Here is a 23282-nt window from a genome sequence, read left to right on the forward strand (position 1 = left end):
TAGCTGTTTCAAAACAAAACTTATAATACATACTTCAACACCCAAACGCGCACACCCCGCGGTGGGTGGTGGCCTGTGTCCACGTAGAAACCCACAACCTTCATGCACGTTTGTGAGCCTCAGAGATCTCTATTTTTACTTCTATTTGGGGTAATTCGTGTTTAGAGTGTACGATTCCCGAACTTCTGAGAAGTTTGGGTAGTTAGCCTCTCCACACTAATGCCATCACTATAATATGCAAACCTTTGACCGGCTCATCTAGACACAGGTGAACTCAAACAGTCCTGCTGCCCCAAACATGAGAACGAGGGGACAGCTGCCTCGTAAGCACAGTCCAGCAGGGCGGCTCTTGATCTCCTTTACTAGCCTGCGAGAGGAACTTGTGGTGCTAGATGAGGCTTTTCTCCCTTTGGCCTCACTGCCGTCTTCTACTCACGGTAATGTGTCCCATAGATTCCGTTTCGCGTGCGGTGTGATCTCACCGGCAACGCTAAACCCAATAAGAGAAGGGAAGCACGTAATTCATGTAACAAAACACGTACGAGTACCGTTTATTCGCCTTCTGCGCTTTGCTGTATGACACTGGCAATAGGGTCGAAGTTCCGGCTATTGCGTGAAATCTTGCGCTTTTCAGGACAAGGCCTTCAAATCCACCAAAATTTCTGCCGCCTTCCGAAGGGTTTTGAGTCCTCCTAGAAACGAAAGCAAAGCCGCACATGTGCACAAAGGTTATGTTCGTCCACACAGCTTGATGAAGAAAAACTTCAGGGCACACTTAATCGCTTGAAGGGTATGACGCAATAGCGCGCTAATAGGTCACTTCAACGACATGGGGTCTTCTTTGCGTACCACTTCGCCTAGGTTCTGCCTACATGCCCACATATGCGAAATTGGCCATTCCCTACTTTACGTCCGCAGATCGCGGCGAGTCCTCGTTGCACTCCTGCGCAGCGGTGCAGCGCTTAAGCGATGCACCACTGGGCTGCCAGGTGAATGTTTCAAACACAGCCACCAGTGCGGCTTGTCACACCCAGGCTGCTCTTCCCTAGCGACCAATCATTAATTTAACTGCCACCTGCCATGGTGGTGCAGGTGGATCACCTTTTTGTCCGCTCACAACGCCGCCGACGATGCCGGATTTTCTGAAGAACGGAAGTCGTAACGCTGTCGTGTTAAAATGATGCTGCGAGCTAAAACAAGTCAGAGCTGCGTGCAGTCCTAATAACTACTACGATCGAAGTTAAGCTCAAGGTATCGAGACTGTGCGCCAGAGCTTTTTGCGGTACATTAGAACCTCTTTGTTGGGGATCTGTGCCCCATTTGGCAGTTTTAGAATGGAGAAACCTTACTCCTACAATCGATAGGGTTCCCCTATTCTAAAACTCCCTTTTGGCGATTTCCCTGAATCCGACGCCACGCTGCGCTGAGCCGTGGCGACGCCACGGCTAGCTACTTGTGTGAACATTCGTACAATGCAAGCTATCGTACGAAACAATGAAGCACCAGCGGTGGCACTGCCATACGGTGCTATAAGTTTAAAACTTACGAAGTGAAAGCTATAGCTGCGAAAAGACGCAACACCAATCTCCACCAACGGGTTGCAACACGAAGTCACTATAATAATTCTAAGACCGTCAAGTTGTAGGTATAGGAAAATTACTTTGTTTGGTTTGGTCAAACACCCTTTCTCAAGCATTTCAACCAGAAAAGCAGAGCACCAGAACTGAGGAAACCATCTGCCCATAAGAAAATCGGCGGGTACCCGGCGGCTCCACACCGCCGGAAATGAGACCGGTGGCACTAACGTGTGAGCCACGGCCTCCAAGGTCGAGCATCAAGGCACTAACGCTGAATTGCCCGAGTCCTGCCTCGTCGTCCAGTATATTAGAGGCACAAGCATTATGAACGCCGCCACACAAATGGGCCCGCCGTGGCGCTGAACCCTTCATGGGGTTCATACTTTTCGCGGAAGGATCATGCACGCGCCGTCGGTGTAGCCCGTTTATGGAACAGTCCTCCAAGAAAAATAAGGCGGGCCTTATTCGAACCTCTTCCGATTATTCGAAAACTGTTCGAAAAGTTGAGAACATATCCGATTCGTTTCGAGTAACTTTGAAAATACACCATTTGATCCTGTGATAGCGTCAAGTGCATGACGCGTCACTCTGCCATGACGCGCACTGATAGCAGCAGCGGATAAGCAACCGCTGCTTATAAAAGAAGCGTCAGACCAATAAACGCTGATTCCTTGTCCTGCACCGGTCTTGGCTGGTTCTCTTCTGCGGCCGCTCGGCTGCCGCACGCTACGACATTTCACTGGCGACGAGGATGGGATCGAGGCGGCTGGCTGCTTTCTTCGGTTGCTGCTGAAGACGACTGCCTGGCGGATGTTGCAATGGCGAAGGTGGGAAAAATTGATACTTTTGACGAAAGGAGCGACAGCTTCGAGTCCTACTTGGAAAGATTTGAGCTTTACGTCTTGGCAAATGATGTGGCTGAAGGCAAGAAGCTAGCCGTATTCCTGACTGTAGTAGGACCTCGAGTGTATGAGGTATTGAAGAACCTGCTAGTTCCAAATTCCCCTGCCAGCAAAACGTATGACGAGGTTACGGCGCTACTGAAAACCCACTACAGTCCCCGAAAGGCCGCGATTGCGGAAAGACGCCGAAGTCAGTTTTCCATCGCAAGTTTCCTTATCTGACAGTAACGACGGCTACGGTCCCTTTACGAACGTACACAGGAGAACTAGTGCCGGTCGTAGGGTCGGCTGATGTGCGTGTTGAGCACGCTAATCAAACTGACGTTCTACCTGTTCTGATAGTAGATGACGATGGGAAAGTGTTGCCGTGTCTGCTTGGCCGGAACTGGCTGAGGAAGCTGAAATTAAACTGGCAGGAAGTTCAAGCTATACAACAAGACGACGCCGTGGAGGAACTTAAGAAGAAGTTTCAGGCTTTGTTTTCACCACAGATGGGGCTGATAACTGGCTACAAAGCACAGGCCCTCTTGAAGCCAGACAGCAAGCCAGTTTTTTGCAAGGCCCGTCCCGTGCCTTTTGCACTGAAGCAAGCTGTGTCCGAGGAGCTAGACGCCTTGGAACAGGCGGGGGTACTGAAAAGGGTCACCAGAAGCGATTGGGCGACTACTTTGGTAGTGGTACCGAAAGATGGAGGAGCAAAAGTGCGGTTGTGCGGTGACTACAAGGTCACGGTGAACCCTGTGCTGCTGACTGAGCACTACCCGCTTCCCTTGCCAGAAGATTTGTTCACAACATTGGCAGGCTCAAAAGTATTCTGCGTCCTAGACCTTGCTACCGCTTACCAGCAAGTGGAACTTGCCGAAGATGCAAAGGCGATTTTAACTAAACACCCACCAAAGCCTTTACCAGTACCAGCGGCTCCCGTACGGCATCGCAAGTGCTCCTGCCATATTCCAGTCGCTCATGGACGGGCTTCTCAAGGGTATACCTCGGAGGTTCAAGTGCGAATGAATGTTGGCAAAGGCTGGAAGAAGTTTTGACACGATTGCAGGAGCACAATGTGTCTGATTGCTGGATTGGAGCAGGACGGTGGACAAAGGTATGGCGTGTTACACGGTGGCTGATGTACTTGATCACGCCACCCGCTCGCACGGTCTGAACCCGTGATGTGATCGCACTGATCGTCTGTGAATTTTTCGTAGTTTATCGACAGTGGCTTTCTGTGAGCAGGCCGCGCTGTGCTATAACAGACGATGCTCGGTAAAGAGGTGGAGACGGCCGGTCTGCACCAGCTGCGTGCGCATGAATTCTGAAGAAATTCCTCAAAGCAAGACCGCATTGCAATGAACCTATTGTTTGACTTAACGCTGTCTTCAGAATTTTGTTAATTTTCCCCAGTGACTTGTTCTCACACGCATTCAACAGTGATGTAACAGTGGCAAACATGTCAAGAATACTGACCTTTTGCGGTTGAAACTCAGTGTAAGAAAATGAATTGGGCGCACTTTCTGAACACGTAACCCCTAATTATATGGCAATAAATGACAAGAGTTCTCCACCGATGAATGGTGAATAGGTAATGCAGCTTCCTGAATCAAACTTTGAGATTACCTTTGCTGTTGCCGCAGCAGCGCCCACAAATATATTCGATATAAAAAAAGAAAAGCAAAAAAAAACTTTGAGATTACCTTTGCTGTTGCCGCAGCAGCGCCCACAAATATATTCGATATAAAAAAAGAAAAGCAAAAAAAACTCTTGTATGCTTACTTTTGCCCTGGACAACCACTTTGCGAACTGGTAATCCTTGGAATCACTGCCTTCCAATTTCAACCTGGACGCTTGAAAGAGGAAATCAAATAGAAGACAGCTGTTACCGGATGCTGAGTTCTTTGTCCCCCATACCATACCTACATGATTTACGGTCCTGTGAAAGAACCTGTAATCATTCCATATCTCTCAATGAGAAATTCAAGGTCTGCAAGTTTCTCTCCGCGTTCGAACCTCTGTGGCTGACTGATACCGCAGGTCAACGCAGGTCTCTAAGACGAGTTATTGGGGCTGAATTTGTCTAAAGTCTGGAGACTGAACTGAGCGAGTTACAGGTCCTAAAAGTTGTGTGTGAACTATGGGGTGATTTGGGAGAAAGGCGTACGGGGCCTCAAAATGCCGAAAGGTAAATCATAGTTAAAAATTATTCGATCTAAGCTTACCAGCTTAGCGCATTAATCAGCGAAAGCTGGTTGGAATTAGCGGCCGAGGGGTTTGGAGTGGCAGGCCCGTTTTGGCGTCTCTACGCTCAGGTGCATACTCGTCCTTCTTCCGCTTGCCGTCTTCGGTGTAGTCTCGTTCCCGGCACACTTCACGTATTCCAGGACCCGCTTGTACGAAGAAAATTAGACAGTCTAGCTGTCAATGTTGTTTTATTCGGAGTCCAAACCCTCCGTAGGTTTTGAGGAAAGGAAAGGCGCATAACTGGCTCACTGGGCCAGTGGACACCTCACTCGCGCTGTGAGTAGGCGGTGCTGTCCGCCTACAAATTGAGGCAGTTATGCGCCTTTCCTTTTCTCAGAAGCAACGGACCTTCCGCTGCGACTCCGGGCTTCCGCCTTTCCGCATGTAACACGCGTCATGCTTAACTGTGACATCGACTCCGCCGTTGTAACCCCCCTCCCCCCCCCCCCTATTTCTGGCTCTTTAACTAAGCTCTTACTGTTTTCGCGGTAAAACTAGCGATGGTGCAGGTTCTTTTAAACTCACTTACCCACGTTGGCAAAGTTGCACACGAGAAAGTACCCGCCCTCAGGCATGGTGGGTGCCATACCAGCGACGCTGAGGGAGGCGCACATGAAGTCTCGCTTCATCTGCAGCTGGCGCGAAAGGTCGCTCCAGTAGGCGGAAGCCTCGGCCATGCGCTCCATCTCTTTCTCCAAACCAACCGCGACCGCCTCCTGCAGAAGCAGAACGGGCAAGAGAGAAGGCTCGCTTGCGAATTGGCGGTGCTGCATCATTCTTACCTTGTGAAGAGCAAAATGTGGCAGAATATTACTCCGATATTGGTTTGGTTTGGTTTTATGGGGTTTACGTCCCAAAGCGACTAAGGCTATGAGAGACGCCGTAGTGAAGGGCTCCGGAGATTTCGACCACATGGGGTTCTTTACCGTGCACTGACATCGCACAGTACACGGGCCTCTAGAATTTCTCCTCCAAAGAAATTCAACCGCCGCGACCGGGATCGAACCCGCGTCTTTCGGGTCAGCAGCCGAGCACCATAACCACTGAGCCACCGCGGCGGCATTACTCCGATATTCATTGCATTTCGAGAGGAATGACATACTTAATTTTTTTTTTTGCCCGCAAGGTTCTGAATTTTTGCAGTGCAGTTGATTCCGCGGCAATTGTACTCTTTTCATTATTTTCGCATTAAATGCAACCAAATTTGGGCGGGGTATGTATCTTTTTTTTTTGCTGATTTTCATGACGTCTAGTAATTTTAAAAATAAAAGTTCAAATTCACCATGGATATTTATAAGACCACTGTTTATAACAGAAATCAATTTCAAAAACCAGTACAGGAGCAAAATGCACAACAATCATTCTACTGCCATTGGTTACGAAACGCTGCCGGGATGAGTTACAGTGAAAGCTGAGAAAATCAGCCTTAAGAGTTTATTTCAGCGTTTCCCTCATTTATCGCCTTGTATACTTTTGCTTATTGCCAGAGAAATGCGTCGTTGCAACCAGTCAAAGCTCCGATCTTCTGATCTCCCTTTATCATGTTCTGTCGTCGGAAACTCGCGGAATTCGCGATGCGTCGGGACAATCAGAAGCGCGATTGGCGCCCAATTATTGAAAACCACACATAAAAAGAAGTCATTTGCTAGATTTGTTCAGCATATTTCGCTATAATATTTCGTCACGATATAGGCAGACGTCAGAGTGGTGAAAAAAAGAAATTGAGGAATTGAAAGTTTTGGACAAACTGGCCATTTTATTTGCCGCGTACGCCTTACGCCGGCAGGCAGACCCTAATGTCTATTAAAGCTGGCGGTTCGAACTTCTTACCTGCAGTATGGTGCTTGTGGCGTAGACGCAGTGCTGATTCACTAGTACTGTGAGAAGGCATAGTATATCTGGTCCACTGACCTTCCAGCCGGTAATGTTGAAGCTCTTCCCAGCGCTTCCAACAGTTATAGTTCTTTCCCACATATAGGGGAGGGTATCTGCCACAAAGAAAAATATAAAAGGAGGAGCATATGTGGAACCCATGTGAAAGGGCCGAGACAAAATTCTTGCATCGTTAATGCCTCTATACAGCCTATGGGTTATACATGCATAACACTCAGCAGTAAAAACTGATGCACATTCTGGTAGTCGCATTATCTGTTTATTTTTTCTTGGATTACTGCACTTCCAACATGACTTTCTGTTTTTGAGCCATCGGTATAAAATTCAATGTAGGTGTCATACTTTTCTTGTAGTGCAAATAATTCCTGTAATATGTACTCGTTTGGCGTTTGCTTTTTGTCTAAATGTGTCATTGTGAAGTCACATACTGAAGGCAGGCTGTACCATGGTGGCAAATATTCATTCCTTTGTGCAATATTCGGTAGGGCATCTAGCACTGTTAGCGCTTCGCATTTATCTTCAAAGCGCAGTAGTAATGGTCTGATAGAGTGTGGTTTGTTGATGAATAATCTTTTAGATGGGTACCTGGTGACAATTGGATGGCAGAGATGTTTCGGAAGAGAACGGATTTTTAGGACATATGTGCATGTAAGGGCGATTCTTCGATCCTCAAGAGCGGCTTCATTAGTTTCAACGTAAAGGCTAACTACTGGTGATGTTCTGTATGCTCCAGATGATAGGCGCAGACCAAGATTATGAATGGTGTCTAATCTTTTTAAGTAGGATGCTCTTGCCGAATCATATACAGAGAGCGATATATTTGTAAAAGGCTTGCTCTATCGGACCCCCACCGCTTCCGTGGATATTGAGGGCTTGAGAAGCTTTCTTTTTAAGGTTGTTAATGTGTGGTAGAAATGTGAGTTTCTTGTCGAAAGTTAGGCCTAAAAATTTGTGTTCTTGTTTAATTGGTAGCGCAGTGTGATTCAGGTACAACAGATTGGGATCGACCTGTAGGCCTCGTCGCAATGAAAAAAGAACAGCTACTGTTTTTTGAGGAGAAAATTTATACCCATTTCTGTCTGCCCAAGCACCTAGTTTATTTAGTGTGATTTGTCTCTCAAAGGTTGATATGCTGGAGGATGTGCATGCTATCTGTAGGTCATCTACATAAACTGAATACATTATGGACTTGGGTATTGCTTTAGCTAAGGAATTCATTTTTACTATGAAGAGTGTCGTGCTTAGAATACACCCCTGGGGTACGCCGTTCTCTTGGGTGAAAGTCATGGAGAGAGTTGCTCCTAGGCGGACTCGGAATGTGCGGTTAGCCAGGAAGTCATTCAAGCAGTTCAACATCCTGCCGCGGATACCTAGCTCCGCTAGGTCACGGAGGATGCCCAACTTCCACGTGGTATCGTAGGCCTTCTCCAAGTCGAAGAAGACCCCAATACAGTGCTGCTTGTGGATGAACGCTTCCCGGATGGTGTTTTCTAGGCGGACAAGGTGATCTGTGGTCGAGCATGCTTTCTTAAACCCACATTGGTGTGTATCTAATAGTTGCCGATAGTCAAGTATGAAGGTCAATCTAATGTTTATTACACTTTCGAAAGATTTAGCAATGCAGCTGGTGAGGGCTATTGGTCTGTAACTGCTAGGACTTGTTGGTGGTTTTCCGGGTTTGAGAAAAGGTATTATGACTGCTTTTTCCACTCGTCAGGTATATTTTCAGTTATCCAGATTTTATTAAAGAATTTTAACAGTGCCTCTACAGCAGCCTCGGAGAGATGTGCAAGCATAGCGTAATGCACGTTGTCTGGTCCCGGTGCTGTCTTTTTGCCAGAAGATAGTACCTTATTTAATTCTTGTAGTGTGAGAGGCTGGTTATAATCCTCATGAACACCTGCTCCAGATGGAAATTTTTGTTTTTCAGCTATTGCTTTGTGTTTCTGAAATGTGTTTGTGTAGTTGGATGAGCTTGAGATCTCAGCAAAATGCTCGCCCAGTATGTTGGCCTGTTTTCTAAAGATGTTTGTGTCCCGGGTGCTGTCAAGAGAGGAAGTGTGAAAGGGGTATGGTCACCAGTAAATTTACGAACTTTTTCCCACATTTTCTTTGATGTTATTGAACTATTTATTGAGGAGACATATTTCTGCCAAGAGGTTTTCTCTGCATTTCTTCGCACATACCGCGCTCTGGCTTTTGCCTTCTTAAAGGTGAGTAGGTTCTCTGCAGTGGGATATCGACGCAGAGCGCTCCAGGCTTTGTTTTGTTGTTTTTTTGCTAATGTGCATTCTTTTGTCCGCCACACTTTGTGTTTCTTTTGTGCAAGTCCTGTTGTTTGTGGTATAGCGAGTGTTGCGGCCGATATTATGCATTCAGTAAACTTCTCATTAATTTCATCTGTGCTAAGGTCGTCACAAAATTCTTTTTCCAGAGTGGCACTTTTTGTAAAAAGTGACCAGTCGGCGAGCTGAATTTTCCAGCGCCGTGGCCTTGGCCTTGTGGGGATGATTGGAGTGGACGATGAGAGCCTAATGACGGTAGGTAAGTGATCGCTGCCCATGGGGTCATTTAAAACATCCCATTTAAAATCGTTAAAAAGTAATGGTGATGCGAAAGCTAAATCGAGAGAGCTCATTTTTGCTGAGCTTGGACAGCAATATGTGGCTTTTCCCGTATTTAAAAGACAGACATTATTCGAAAGTATAAAATCTTCGATTGTTTGGCCTCTAGAGTCACAGCGTTCGCTTCCCCAAAACGGAGAGTGAGCGTTAAAATCGCCAACTACCAGAAATGGCTCCGGCAGTTCATCGATCAGGCCTTCTAGATCTTGGCATGTTAATGTGATGTGTGGGGGAAGATATACAGAACATATTGTTATGGTTTTGTAGCTGATGACGCTAACCGCAACCGCCTCAAGTTTTGTTTTCAGTTTGATTTCTTGAGCCGGGACGCCGCTTTGGATGATGATTGCGACGCCTCCCGAGAGTCTATTTGCATGTTCGCAATCACGCCTAAAAGTTGTATAATGTTTTAAGATATTTGAATGTTGTGGACCAAGATTGGTCTCCTGGAGACATAGGGCTAGAGGCATCACTGACCCTAGAATATGAGTTATATCACTGTAGTTCCTCAACATTCCTCTACAGTTCCGTTGTATTATGAAAGCCATCTTAGTTTTGTGTTTGTACTAATTGAAAAGCTAGATCAAGTTGTTTATGGCCCCGTGACTCGGGGCCTGTCTTTTTTTGACCGATCCAGGGAGCTCCGCCGACCGTCCGACGTGGACGGCGCGGGGCTGCCCGGGGTCGTGTCCATCGCCTCTGCAGAGGCACTGGACGACCGTGCAGGAGGCACATTGATTTTTGAGTTAGACCTCGACCTGTGGGAAGAGGTCTTTGGGCCCGCCGACCCGGGGGTCTGCGTCCCCTCCTTTGGGGTAGGCGGAGTAGCGTGAGCTACTCCACCGGACGGCGCGGATGGCCCCGCCCCAGGCTCACTACGTGTGACCTGGACAGGTGCCGAAGCGTTGTGTTGTGTTGGGTTTATTAAAAATATGCTTGAGCAGAGTTTGAAAACAAAGTGGATAAAAACGGTGGTGTAAAGGGCCTAAAAGTTATTTTTACTAACTAGCTGAAGAAAGACAAGAATTTTAAAAAAATGGCTGATAGCAGAAACTTTTAAAGGTTGGGTTACCTCCGCAGACATCCTTGGCTCGGCAAGGATTTCGAGGCTCCCAACAGCTCAGATAAAGACCTCAGCCTCCTTCTAGTGATTGAGAAAGTGGCTGAGGTGTATAATTGTATGTAGCGAAGCACAGGGTGAGTAGATTAGAGTTGATGAAGAATACTGGCTTCCCTTAAAAAGCTAAAAACACACGGTATACTGACAAGTGCATCTTTGCCTAAAATCAATGCTGGATGAAAAGGAATGTGTTCTTTGTAAAAGGTAGTAAAATGTTTTTTTCTTAGTGATTCAAGTACTGTACATGAGAATAATATGTGGTTTACTGTTATGTGTGTGTCCAATACGGAGACGGCATAAAATAACTTCGATGAAACGTTCTTGGTGGGAGCATGACTTCCATTCTTCTATAAATGGTTTTACTAAGTGGAGCTTATTATTTCGTTCAATGTTCCATTGCGACTGCCATTTATTTCTTAGCTTGCACTGTACCAAATTCATACAGTCATTGTAGGGGTTTCGCAGCACATTCATCCGCCTTCTCATTGCCAGTGATTCCAATGTGGCTGGGAACCCAGCAAAATTTTATGTCTTGTCCCTGTATTGTGGCGCTCGTTATGTTGTGTATGATATTACCAATTAGTGGTGTCACTGCATTTCTATGGTGAAGTGAGGTTAGTATGCTCAGAGAATCAGTGTAAATGACTGCGTAACCCTCGGCGGTGAAAATGGATGTACACTCAGGTAGCCGTACTATTTTTTCCCAATTATTCTGAACTACAGCACTTCCCACGTAGTGCGCCGATTTTGATCCATCGGTATAAAATGCTTCGTATTCTCTGGTGTGTATGTTTTTTCCGAAATTGTGTTAATGTGAAGTCGCACACAGATGGTAGGCAGTACCAAGGCATACCCGATCAGAACCCCAGTGTTTGCGTGAAAGGACTTTAAGTATGTTCAGTGATAGCGACGCTTTCTTCTTTAGTGCGTTTATGTGAGGCAGGAAAGTAAGCTTTTTATCGAAGGTGATGCCTAGAAATTTGTGTTCCTTTTTTAAAGGCAGTGTGGTTTGGTTTAGGTGTAATGTGGGATCTGTGTGCAAGCCTCGTTTGAGTGAAAAAAGTAAGGCTACTGTTTTCTGTGGTGAGAACTGGAAACCATTCTTTTCTGTCCATGTTGCCAGTTTGTTGATTGTAAGTTGTACTTGTCTTTCACATGTAGATATATTGGAAGATGTGCACGCTATCTGAAGATCGTCAACATAGACTGAATATGTTATGGACCTTGGTATTATTTTGTTAAGAGAATTCATTTTTACAATAAAAAGAGTTGTGCTTAAAATACACCCTTGAGGCACTCCATTTTCCTGAATAAAATCCCTCGAAAGGGTTGAGCCTAGACGGACCTTAAATGAACGGTTAGATAAAAAGTCTTTAATGGAGTTCAGTATTCTTCCACGGATGCCAAGCTCAGCTAAGTCCTGGAGAATCCCGAACCTCCAGGTAGTATCATATGCCTTTTCTAAATCAAAAAAGACGCTAAGACAGTGTTGCTTGTGTATAAAAGCTTCTCTGACAGTATTTTCAAGGCGGACAAGGTGGTCTGTAGTGCAGCATCCCTTTTTAAATCCACACTGATGGATATCAAGAAGTTCACCAGATTGAAGAACAAAGGCTAGTCTTGGTTGGTTGGTTTATGGGGTTTAACGTCCCAAAGCGACTAAGGCTATGAGAGACGCCGTAGTGGAGTGTCTTATATTTAGGACACTTTCGAAGGATTTGGCAAGGCAACTGGTCAGGGCTATGGGTCTATAACTGCTAGGAGAAGTTGGGGGTTTACTAGGCTTAAGAAGCGGTACAATAATAGCTTTCTTCCAGGCTTCCGGTATTTTCCCAGACATGAATATTGTGTTAAAGAATCTTAAAAGTGCGTCCACGGCTGGCTCGGAAAGATGCGCAAGCATTTCATAGTGTATTTCGTCGGGTCCTGGAGCAGTTTTTTTGCCGGCAGATAGTACTTTATTGATTTCTTGGAGGGTAATTAGACAATTGTATTTTTCATTTGTGCCTCCACTTGTTGGGAGCCTCTGTTTTTCAGCTGTGTTTTTGTATTTTAAAAAAGACTGTGTATAGTGAGATGAACTTGAAACTGCAGCGAAATGTTCCCCTAGAAGGGTGAAAAGTTTCCATTTAATTTGCGAACCTGCTCCCACATTTTTTTAGATGTCATCTGACTGTTAATGGATGAAACATAACTCTGCCATGATGCTTTCTCGGCACTCCGACGGACGTACCGAGCTTTGGATCTTGCCTTCTTAAAATTAACGAGATTTTCAGGTGTCGGATACCGGCGAAATTTACCCCAAGCTCTGTTTTGTAGTTTTTTTGCTTCCTTGCACTCTTTTGTCCACCATATTTTATGATTTTGTTCCACCACTCCTGACGACTGTGGAATAGCTGTGAGTGCGGCAGTTATGATACAATTAGTGAACTTTTCATTTATCTGGTCGATGGAGAGATTATCTAAAAGTATATTTTCTAAATTTGCCTTTGCTCTAAAAAGTGACCAGTCGGCGAGGTGAAGCTTCCAGCGCCGTGGCCTTGTGGGGATTATTTCCGGTGGGGATGTTAAAGTGATTAGTATAGGGAGGTGATCGCTGCCATATGGGTTGTCAATGACATCCCATTTAAAATCATTAAAAACAGAAGGTGAGCTAAAAGACAAATCTAAAAAGGTCATTTTCCCCGAGGCAGGGGAGCAGTAGGTGGCTTTTCCTGTATTTAAAAGACATACATTGTTTGTGAGGATAAAATCTTCGATTATTTGACCCCTAGAGTCACAGTGCTCGCTTCCCCAAAAGGGGGAGTGAGCGTTAAAGTCCCGAACTACTAGATACGGTTCTGGAAGTTCACTGATAAGTTCTTGTAAATCGTGGATTGTTAATGTAGAATGTGGAGGAATATATACAGAACAGAGAGAAATTGTTTTATGGCTGACGACACTGACCGCAACGGCTTCAAGTTTTGTTCTGAGTTTTATTTCTCGAGCAGGAATGCCGCTTTGTACGATAATCGCGACGCCTCCAGAGAGTCTATTTGCCTGCTCACGATCTCGTCTAAAAGTTTTATAATGCTTCAGGATGTTCATATGTTGCGGACCTAGATTGGTTTCCTGGAGACATAAGGCTACGGGTGACATTGACCCTAAAATGTTTTTTATGTCATCGTAATTTCTCAATATTCCTCTACAGTTCCACTGAACTAGAAAAGCCATGTTTATGTTTTGGGGTAGGAGCAACGAGAGGTTTACTTATGTTCTGGGGCCGTTATGGTAGCCCTGCCTTTTTTTCGCTCAAGAGAGCTGTTCCGCCGCTGTAGAGCAGGCGGGCTGGGAGTTTGGTCCATCACCTCGGAAGAGGTGCTGGACGACCGCGAAGAAGCCGCGGGTGTGTGGGTGTCAGGCCTCCCCCGACGGGGGGAAGTCCTGCGGGATGCTGACTTGTGGGCCGGCACTCCCTGGCTTGTAGTTGGCAGAGCAGCTTTCGCTGTCTCAGCCTGGGGCGTGGATGGCACTGCCACAGGCGCGGTGGAAGTGGCCGCAGCAGGTGCCGGAGCGCTGTGTGGTGCTACGCCCCCGCGCACCACATCAGCGAAGTTTGGTTTTGCTGTGAAGGAGAATGAATTGGTAAGCGCAAAACGCCTCCTCGCTTCTTTGAATGAAATGTTTTCTTTGGTCTTAATGGTGATGATTTCTTTCTCCTTTTTCCAGGACGGACACGCCCTGGAGTATGCAGCGTGATCTCCTTCACAATTCGCGCAGCGTAGGGCTGCGTCACATTCCTCAGAAGGGTGGTCCTTCGAAGCGCATTTCGCGCAGGTTTTGCGGCCGCGGCAACTCTGTGAGCCGTGGCCAAACTTCTGACAGTTAAAACAGCGGCGGGGATTGGGTATGTAGTGTCTGACGGTGATTTTCAGGTATCCAACATCGATTGTTTCGGGCAAACTGCTGGTGTTAAACGTGAGGACCATGTGTTTGGTCCTTCAAGCATTTCGGTTTCTGTTAGATGGATGAAGTCAGCTTCTGAGATAACGCCTTTAACTGTGTTAAGAGATCGGTGGGGAGTCACGGAGACAGAGATGTCCCCTATGGAAGCAATGTTTGAGAGTTTCGAGCATTGGATGCTCTCACGGAGTTCGAGGAGTAGGTCGCCGCTGGACATTTTGGATACCTTGTAGCCAGGCCCTAAGGAGCATTGGATGCTCTCACGGAGTTCGAGGAGTAGGTCGCCGCTGGACATTTTGGATACCTTGTAGCCAGGCCCTAAGGTATCTGTTAAACATTTGGTTACAAGAAATGGGGATATTATTCGAGCTTGCTTTTGGTCACTGTTGCTATGTATCACATGAAACTTTGAGAATGTAGGTTTCTTTTTCGAAAAAAGGTCAAAGGGGGGGAGCCATAAAAAATTGATGTTTTTCGGTCATGGTGCCAGCCACCCACCACGGAGTCCAACAAGGGGACGCGACAGGAACTTGAAAGAAAGTCCTACCCACGCCAGCTGTACACCTTAACTATAACCTAATATGACTCAACACAGGGTAGTTGGTCACACACGGTTAACCCTCGCCGCCAGGAAAAAGAGGGAAAAAACGAAGAAAAGAGGAGGAGACAGGAGAGTCGTAAGAAAGGAAATAGGAAAGTGAAAGATAGAGGGGAGGACAGGAAAAGGCGACTGCCGATTTCCCCCGGTCGGGTCAGGCCGGAGGTGCCGTCTACAGGAAGCTGGGGCCAAAGTGGTGTGTTGCCTCCGCCAAGGGGCCTTAAGGGTCCAAACGCTCGACATCGGCTCAACCACCAGGATCCCCTTTTCCCCGGACACGGCGATGCCACGCACGGCTAAGCGCGGATGCTCGGGTCCGTGGTGACGCATTGTTCACCATCATCCCCCTGCGGGGATGTCCCTGCGGATGCTCGGGTTAACCCCGTGGTGTCGCCACTCACCAACGTCTGCATGCTGCAGACGCCTCCCTGCGGGGATACAGGTGCCGAAGCCTGGTGTGGTGCGCCGCGCCCACGCACCACATCGGCGAAGTTTGTTTTTGCAGTGAAGGAGAATTTGTTTGTCTGAGCGTATTGCCTTCGTGCTTCTTTGAAAGAAATGTTTTGTGTAGTCTTGAGAGTAATAATTTCTTTTTCTTTTTTTCCATGAAGGACAAGCTCTGGAGTAGGCAGCATGGTCTCTTCTTCGGATTGGTGGTCCTTCGAAGAGCATTTTGCGGAAGTTTTGCGGCCGCGACAACTCTGTGAGCCGTGGCCAAATCTCTGGTAGTTGAAACGCGTGGGTTGGGAATATACGGTCTTATATTTATTTTCAGGTTTTATATTTATTTTCACCATCATCCCCCTGCGAGGATGTCCCTGCGGATGCTCGGGTTAACCCCGTGGTGTCGCCACTCACCAACGTCTGCATGCTGCAGACGCCTCCCTGCGGGGAGAATGAATGAATGTTTATTTTGACAGAAATACAAAGAGTCTGTCGAGGAGGCTGACAAAAAGGCAACGAATGCCTGACTAGGTCAGTCCCCTTTCTGAATACACAAAACACTCAAGCAACACGGGGTAAGCAAACTACATAAAGTACATACATGCACTTAAAATGGAAGGTACATGCAATAAATAATAGGTGAAGCTCCACCCACATTTAGGGCCGCGCCACAGAATTCCTCCATGTCGAAAAAGTAGTTCGAAGTTCTACAATTTTCATACTTCACTTGTTTAATATAGTCTGACATTGAAAAGGTGATTTCGTTTAATATTGCGATTGGCCAGCACAGTAATACAGGCCACCGCGAACAGTGGCCCAGTCTTAGCAACTGCTGCTTTTTAAGTTGTATCCTGCTATACGCAGGTCGTCACTCCACCGCATTACCTCGCGCTCAAGTTCGGATAAGTCAGGGAAGGGCATTGATCAATGTTCCCTTCTGCGCCGTCAACGTGACGATGAAGCATCACTTGTTCAGCTGGGCGTCCACGTGGTTGTCGTAACCATGGAAACGACGCTGCCAGCCTTGGCAAGAACTTGGCCGCGCTCAGCTGGCCAATCGCAACTGTGAACAAAATCAGCTTTTTAATGTCTCGCTATATTAAACAAGCCAAGTATCAAAATTATAGTTTATAATTTTTTTTGTGAAGAGCTTTTTGTTTAGGTAACGAGAATTTCAACCAGCCTACTTTTTCGTCGTGGAGGTACTCCGTGCGGCGCAACGTTCGTAGAAAGATTCAGTTTCGCAGCTCCTCTCGGGAGGTGGCTAAAGTGGCGGTCACGGGAACTAGTGGCGCTGCAGCCGAGCTTTTCTACATCTCTGCTGTCGAGGGAGTTTCGCTCGCTGCAGTCACGACAGGCTAGTCAGATTTTCAAATTGGTTTTTCGTGTGATGGTGCTGTTAATGTTGTGAAAACGTGTTTGTGGTGAAATATGTGCACTTGGTGACTTCAAGCGAGAGGTACACATGCCGTCCTGCTTCGCGCCCGGCTGCACAAGTGGCAATAGAAACGATGCCATCGATCATCATTTTTAAAACCGCCTTGCGATAAAAGCGAATTTAAAAGGCGGCAGCGGATGTTGCATCGCAAGGCCAGACGGCTCTCTCACACGTCTAAGATATGTGAGCATCATTTTGAGAATGAAGATATTATCAAGGAGTACAAGCACGTTGTGAACGGGCAAGAGGTCCGAATTCCCCGCAGGAACTGGGCGCGAGTGCTAGGTGCCGGCCCTCGACTCTTTCCCAGCCTTGCAGATCAATTCTCAAAGCCAAAAATTGTTCGAAGTTACTATATACCTCGGACACCTCGCAGGCTAACGTTAAAAGGAACCGACTGACGGTAGTCCCTTACTGCTTGCGCACTGTAACACGGCTGTGACCAGAACTTTGTTGCAGGTTAATTGTTTGGGTTAAGTAACAACAATAAAAAAAGGCTTTTAACCGCTGCATCGCGCACAGCTACAGCGCTGCACGACTCAGTAGAATGTTGTTTGTTTAAGTGATTGTCGTCTTGGGTCGGCATACGCAATAATGGCTTATAAGAGGACGTTGTCTTCAATCGTGTAATTGCATGCATAATGCGCAGGAGTCTGGACTACAAGAACTCGAATTCACTCAGTCCTGTTCGAAGCAAAACGTTGTTGGTTTAGGAAGTTGCTTGACGCCAAAACTGAAAACAAAAAATGTATGCAACTATGTTTGATGGAGGTCCTCGCATGCATTCTCAAGTATTATTCACGCAGATATCGAGTACTCAAGTGATAGTTAGGTTACTATGCCTGGGCACAGTAACGACCGATTTCAGTATGAACCCAGCCAGAACAAATACGGTCAGCAGTGCGCGCAGTATGAATGCTAGTCCTGCACCACTAGCAGAATAAACAGCGGGGGCTTCAACAGCGACAACCACCCCTTTGCTATGAAGTTTGTGAGCGAAGGAGTCCATCTGCAACAAAACAAATACGTCCAGCGATGCGCGCAACAGCAGAGTTCAAACAATTGGTTGATTCAAAGGGCACTCGACAATAGACTGCATTTCTACCATCACGCTGGTTATAAACAACTGTATAACCTGTCATTACATAGAGCCTCAAAAATTACGAAAAACACTGCTCGCTGCTTGTGGCGCCTAGATGTGGAGAAATCACTAATCAGATGCGGATATATTACAGAAAGGCTACGTGTATAGGCTTTAAAAAAAGAAAACACAGCCATCTTCCCGAAAATGCGAAAGAGGCTACGATCCACGTCGGTAAGAAATGATGCAAGCCTACTTTGGATAAAAACTGAAAACCTCTTTTTAAAGGAAACATTTCAGCGTAACCGAGAAAGAACAACAGGTGTGTAGGTATTGCCTCAAGCAATGCAGTGTCGGTGCGTTGCTTAGATGTGAATGCATTGTATATGTGCGTCCGATCATCAGCCTGCACATAGCTACTTCTTTAAATCTGTCTTTCGTCTTTCAGTGGTATACCTTACTATTCTCGGCTTCATTGTGCATAGGTTGTTTTCAGTTGCTGTGTTCAATTATGCTCCTTTTTTTATTTCTTCCTTGAATATGCACACAATTTCCAAAAAAAAACACTCAAAGCTTTTGGACCCATGACCAGATGATGGCTACTGCTGGGTCGAATACAGACTACGGTACAAGGGCAGACTGACACAAAACAGAAAGGGTTCAGCACTGTGTAAACTGTGTAGGTAGTGCACAGGCGGTCACAGATGGGTATCCAGGCCTGTTTCTGGGCACGGCCTTCGTCACACACCACCAGTCAGCATGTTTCGCCCTTGCGCCTACAAGAGTTTCTTCATAAAGAGGGCGAGAGTTCAGTTGTCTCATGGTCACTTCGAATGTTCTCCTCTCATGAGTGTAGTTCGGGCACTCGCAAAGAAGGTGTCCAATAGTCTCTGGAGTGTGACACTGCACGCAATTTGGGTTAGTTTCTATTCCGATATTGTGAAGGTAGTGTTTGGTGTAGGCAACGTCAAGACGCAACCGGTGGAATAAAGTCCCCTGACGTCACATTACCCTAGATAGCCGAAGAAATCGTGAGCCGGCGTCAAGCTTAGACATGCGATCGTGTTGTTGGCTCGAACCGTTCCAGTGCAACTGCATTGCGGCTTGCATTAAATGCTCCAGCAAGGCTCTAATGTCAGATCTGAAAAAGGCTATTTCAGTGAAAGCACCATCATCATGTGCTAGCAGAGCCTCGGCATCAGCACGCTCGTTTCCCGCTATGCCGCAATGGCTCGGTATCCACTGCAGCTTTATGATATGGCCGCGGTGGAAAGCCTCGGCTAACAAAAGCACAATCTGTTGAACCAGCTGCTTGCATGCCCTTGGTTTTGCATAAGTTAGTATGACCTGCCATGCCGATCTCGAGTCGCAGAATATAGTCCATTGGTGCACTGACTGGTGACCAATATAACGGACGGCTTCTCGTATGGCTGCCAATCTGGTTGCCGTAGAGGACATTTTATGCATTAGCCTGAAACGGTGACATAAGGCATTTCCGGGCACTATCATTGCTGCAGCTGAAAAGGTGATCGTCACGGATCCGTCCACAAAAACATGCTGGGCGTCACTCTACATAGATGCAATGTATGATAGCGCGAGCTGTTTCAGACCGACTGTGCGTCTTATTTGTTATCCCTGGAATGGTTGTAGAGTCTTTGTCAAAAGTAACCAGGCTGCACGTTTTTCTTCTCCGTCGTATGTATGCCAGCCCTCAAGCTCTAAATCCCTGTATGGTAAGAAGAACCCCTCTCCTCAGCTTCAAAGAACTTTTTGATCTTTAGGGAAGCCGTGAGTTCCCTGTTATACGAGTGAGAATCAAACCATGCAGCCTGGTTACTTTTGACAAAGACTGTACGTATGTGCGGTTTCGGTACTGCCCAAAGTGGCAGCTCCGCTATCTGCTGTGGCATGCAGTTCGAAGGCACCGCATTGCACTATTTGCAGAGGGCTTTGGTAAAGGCTGAATCTGGACGCAGAGCACTAATACTGGTCAGGGGGCGATGGCGGTGCCTGGTCAGATGTCGCAAATGCACGCGAAGTGGCTGCTGTTGAAAATAAGTTCGTGCTGGTTAAACACGAGCCTGTGCGCTTTTAAGTGCACCCAGGCCTGTCTGAGCCCCGAGAGAACAGGTAAACTGTATCTGAGAAGACCGACTACTAGCGCCTGGTACACATGAAGTAAAGATCGCTCAGAGGGACCTCAGGATTTTCCTGCCATACACCGCACAATGCTTGCAAAGCTGTCGAGCTTTTTCTTGAGCAAAAAAATATGCTTCGTCTAGGACAGGTCACGGTCTATCATAACACCTACGAATTTGTGATGCGTTACGCATGGAACAATTTGCCCGCCGATTGTGACCGGATACCACGCAATTAACTTGCGTCAAAAACCGCGGTTACCTTAACCGCGGTTAACTACGCCAGTGTGATAACGGTGAGCAAAAACCGCGGTTACCTTAACCGCGGTTAACTACGCCAGTGTGATAACGGTGAGGGCACGAAGTGAACGCGTTGTGGTGTGTACGACGGTAAAGTGCGTTGGATATGTGTACTCATGTTAGACAATGTTGACTTGCAAAAAAAGTTTCTGACGAAAGCCAAGGGTCATGTGATAAGTGTCACGTGACAACTCTGACTTACAAAACAAGTTGCCGATGTCATCCAAGGGTCTCGTGATAAAGATGACTTCCAAAAAAATTGCTGACGTTCACATGTCTCCAATATTTAACAGATTCATTGATTTCGTACACTTCTGTTGCAAGTGTTTTTGGTGTGTGCGATGAAGGAAATTTTTTCATTAACTATAACACCAAGAAATCTCTGATCTTTCCGAACAGCAAGGCTTTGACTGTTGCTGAAAATAAAAATAGATAAAGGAAATTATTTGCTTCCACCGCATTTCAGGTCAAACAGACTTAAGTGACCACGGATGGAAGATTAGAGAAATTATATACAAAACTAACACTTATTAAAATGCATTTTTTCCATCTACTAGTCATGATGGCAATCGCCTGTCCCATGAAATTGTTGGGTGCCGTTCCGAACCTATGTTCCGCGCGTTGCTATCGGATGTATGAGTGCACAGTTGGCTTCTTTTTTTTGCTTTCTTGTCATGCCTTGTTGTTTTTCATATCCATTTTGTACTTGCTGTGTCATGCCGTGTTGTATTGCTTTTTTTTCGTTTTTCTGGCATACTCTTCTGCTATGTATCCTCACCCCCCCCCCCCCCCCCCCCCCTGAAATAATGCCTACGGGCGCTGCAGGCATTCCCAATAAATAAATAGTGTGATGTTGGGGGTAAGGCCTAATTCCACACTGCTTAAAAAAGAGTCAAGGAAAGTCTTTTCACACTTCAATTTAAACCCATTGTCAGCAGCCCAGCTAGAGAGTTTAACCCCTAGCTAGATCTGCCGTTCACAGATCGCCAAATTACAGAACCTGAAGTTCATTTGGACACCACCAACGTATACAGAGCGGGAAATAGTTTCAGGCAGCCCGCTCTTTAGAGATTTATTTTAACTATGAAAAGTGTGCAGCTGAGTAAACCTCTTTCCGATAAGAACATTTACGGTGCATTTGGAGAGGTAGCTTACTACAGTATTCAACATGTTCCCGGGTGCTCCAACGAAACGCAGATCATGGAGGATACCATAACGCCATGTCGTGTCATATGCCCTCTCCTGGTCAAAGAATACAAGGACAATGCTGTCTATGAGCCAAAGCATACCGAACATATGACTCAAATGCAACAAGCTGGTCCGTTGTTGACTGGCCAGACTTGAATCCGGCTTGCCATTGGTCAAGAAGGCCACTGAACTAAAGATTTTCAAGGAGCTTGCACAAGATAGGGTGATTGGCCTGTAGATACCTGCAAGAACGGCTTCTTTAAATTGTTTCAATATTGGGACAATAATTGCCTCTTTCCATGCTTTAGGCAGACGTCCAGATGACCATATATTTTGTTAAATTAGACATAGAACGGTTTCGAGCGTGCATTCTTGCAGGTGTTTAGGCAGGATATATGCAATTTTAACAGGAGCGGCTCCTGAACTACCACAGTGCCACTTTTAATTCTTTCAAGGTAAAGTGGGTATTGTGCCCTCCTGGCGTTGACCTTTTATCGCAGACAGCTTTTCGCTCCCTAATGCATCTGCTTGGTGTCTACGTAAATCACCATCAGTGCTCACGAGAGGTGTTGGGTGTGCACTCTAGCCTTTAAGTGCTCCTTTCTGCGGTACACTTTATGATAGTCTGCATAAGAGTTTACAAATGAAAAAAAGGATTTCCAACTTTCTTTGGTTCTTCCGAGCTTCCTTGTATTCTGCATTCAACCATGGCCTATGCTTGTGTTGTATTTGCCAGATATATGTGGAATGCACTTCTCTGCAGCGCCAATGATCTACAGTGTAGCGTAGAGTTACAGTTCGTGAATATAGTAGTGTGAAATTGTTGAACGAAGCAACTCAGACTTCTCCGAACATCTGGTCAGCCGCCTGTCCTCTAAAATCTCTGGAGTTATTTATACGGGAATTTATTTCTCCCATATAAATTATCGACAGCCTACTCTGGTGGCTGCGGACTCCAATAGAGAGCCAAAAGAGCAAGGTGGCTGCTTAGCCAAGGCAGCTTTACGAATGCGAAGGAGGATGAGACCGAAAACATCCGGTACTCTGGCACTACACCCACTTTGAATATTGAAAGAAGGATAATCGCAAGACCGCCACGCAGATCACAGCTGCAGGCATGAACGAGCTCACTGAAACGAATGAAATTCGATAGACAGCGGTGCAGTATGGCATCACAGGTCCATGTTCGTGTTCAGATAAAATAAATTGATGTCATTCGCAGTTTCCCGCGTTAAATGGCTGGTAGCGGCAATACCGGACTGCAGTCACGACTACGTGACATCCGATGGAGGTGTTGATGTGCTTTCCAGCTATGCCCCTCACGATGGAACCTGGTGCACAGCCAACGCCTGTTGTGCTTCGCCAGCCCCGGGAGCCACCGACTTTTCGTGGAGAACCACATGAAGATGTAGAAGACCGGTTAGACATGTACGGCCGTGTGGCAGCGCTGAACGCCTGGCACGACAGCTCTTAGTTCCGAAACGTTTATTTTGCATTGGACGGACCTGCCAGAACGTGGTTTGAAAACCACGAATCTTCCCTTACCACCTGGGCGACCTTCGAGAAGCAGCTCGTGGGTACCTTTACTAGCGTCGTATGCAAAGAAAGAGCTCAACAGATTCTAGAATCCAACATCCAACACCCGAATGAGACTGTTACCGCGTACATAGAACACATGAAGCGCGTTTTCCAACGTGTCGTTCCTGAGATGACGGAGAAGGCGCACCTTTTGATGCGTGGCGCTAAAGACGCCCTTTTCGGTGGTCTGCCATGCAATCAACCCAAGACGTTCACGGAATTCACCA

At 46.5% G+C, this 23282-nt stretch overlaps 1 protein-coding gene across 10 annotated transcripts in view; it reads right to left on the minus strand.

The window, feature by feature from the left end:
• Positions 1–521: 521 nt before the first annotated feature.
• LOC149354535 (kynurenine aminotransferase-like) overlaps positions 522–23282 on the minus strand; it is a 158134-nt gene continuing 135373 nt past the window's right edge. For 5 of the 10 annotated variants that reach the window (XM_089583383.1, XM_089583380.1, XM_089583379.1 and 2 more), the window contains 4 exons: positions 6542–6699; positions 5241–5427; positions 4247–4317; positions 522–692 (listed from right to left, as the gene is read on the minus strand). In XM_089583383.1, coding sequence (XP_089439509.1) covers positions 645–692; positions 4247–4317; positions 5241–5427; positions 6542–6685 — 450 coding nt within the window. In that variant the 5' untranslated portion in view covers positions 6686–6699 and the 3' untranslated portion in view covers positions 522–644. Of the gene's footprint in view, positions 693–4246; positions 4318–5240; positions 5428–6541; positions 6810–23282 lie in introns of those variants that run through there. The other 5 variants (XM_089583388.1, XM_089583387.1, XM_089583385.1 and 2 more) reach the window with 3 other exon arrangements.

This window comes from Amblyomma mixtum, chromosome 3, assembly GCF_055824585.1.
Source record: "Amblyomma mixtum isolate Tamu chromosome 3, ASM5582458v1, whole genome shotgun sequence".
NCBI classification, from domain to species: domain Eukaryota; kingdom Metazoa; phylum Arthropoda; class Arachnida; order Ixodida; family Ixodidae; genus Amblyomma; species Amblyomma mixtum.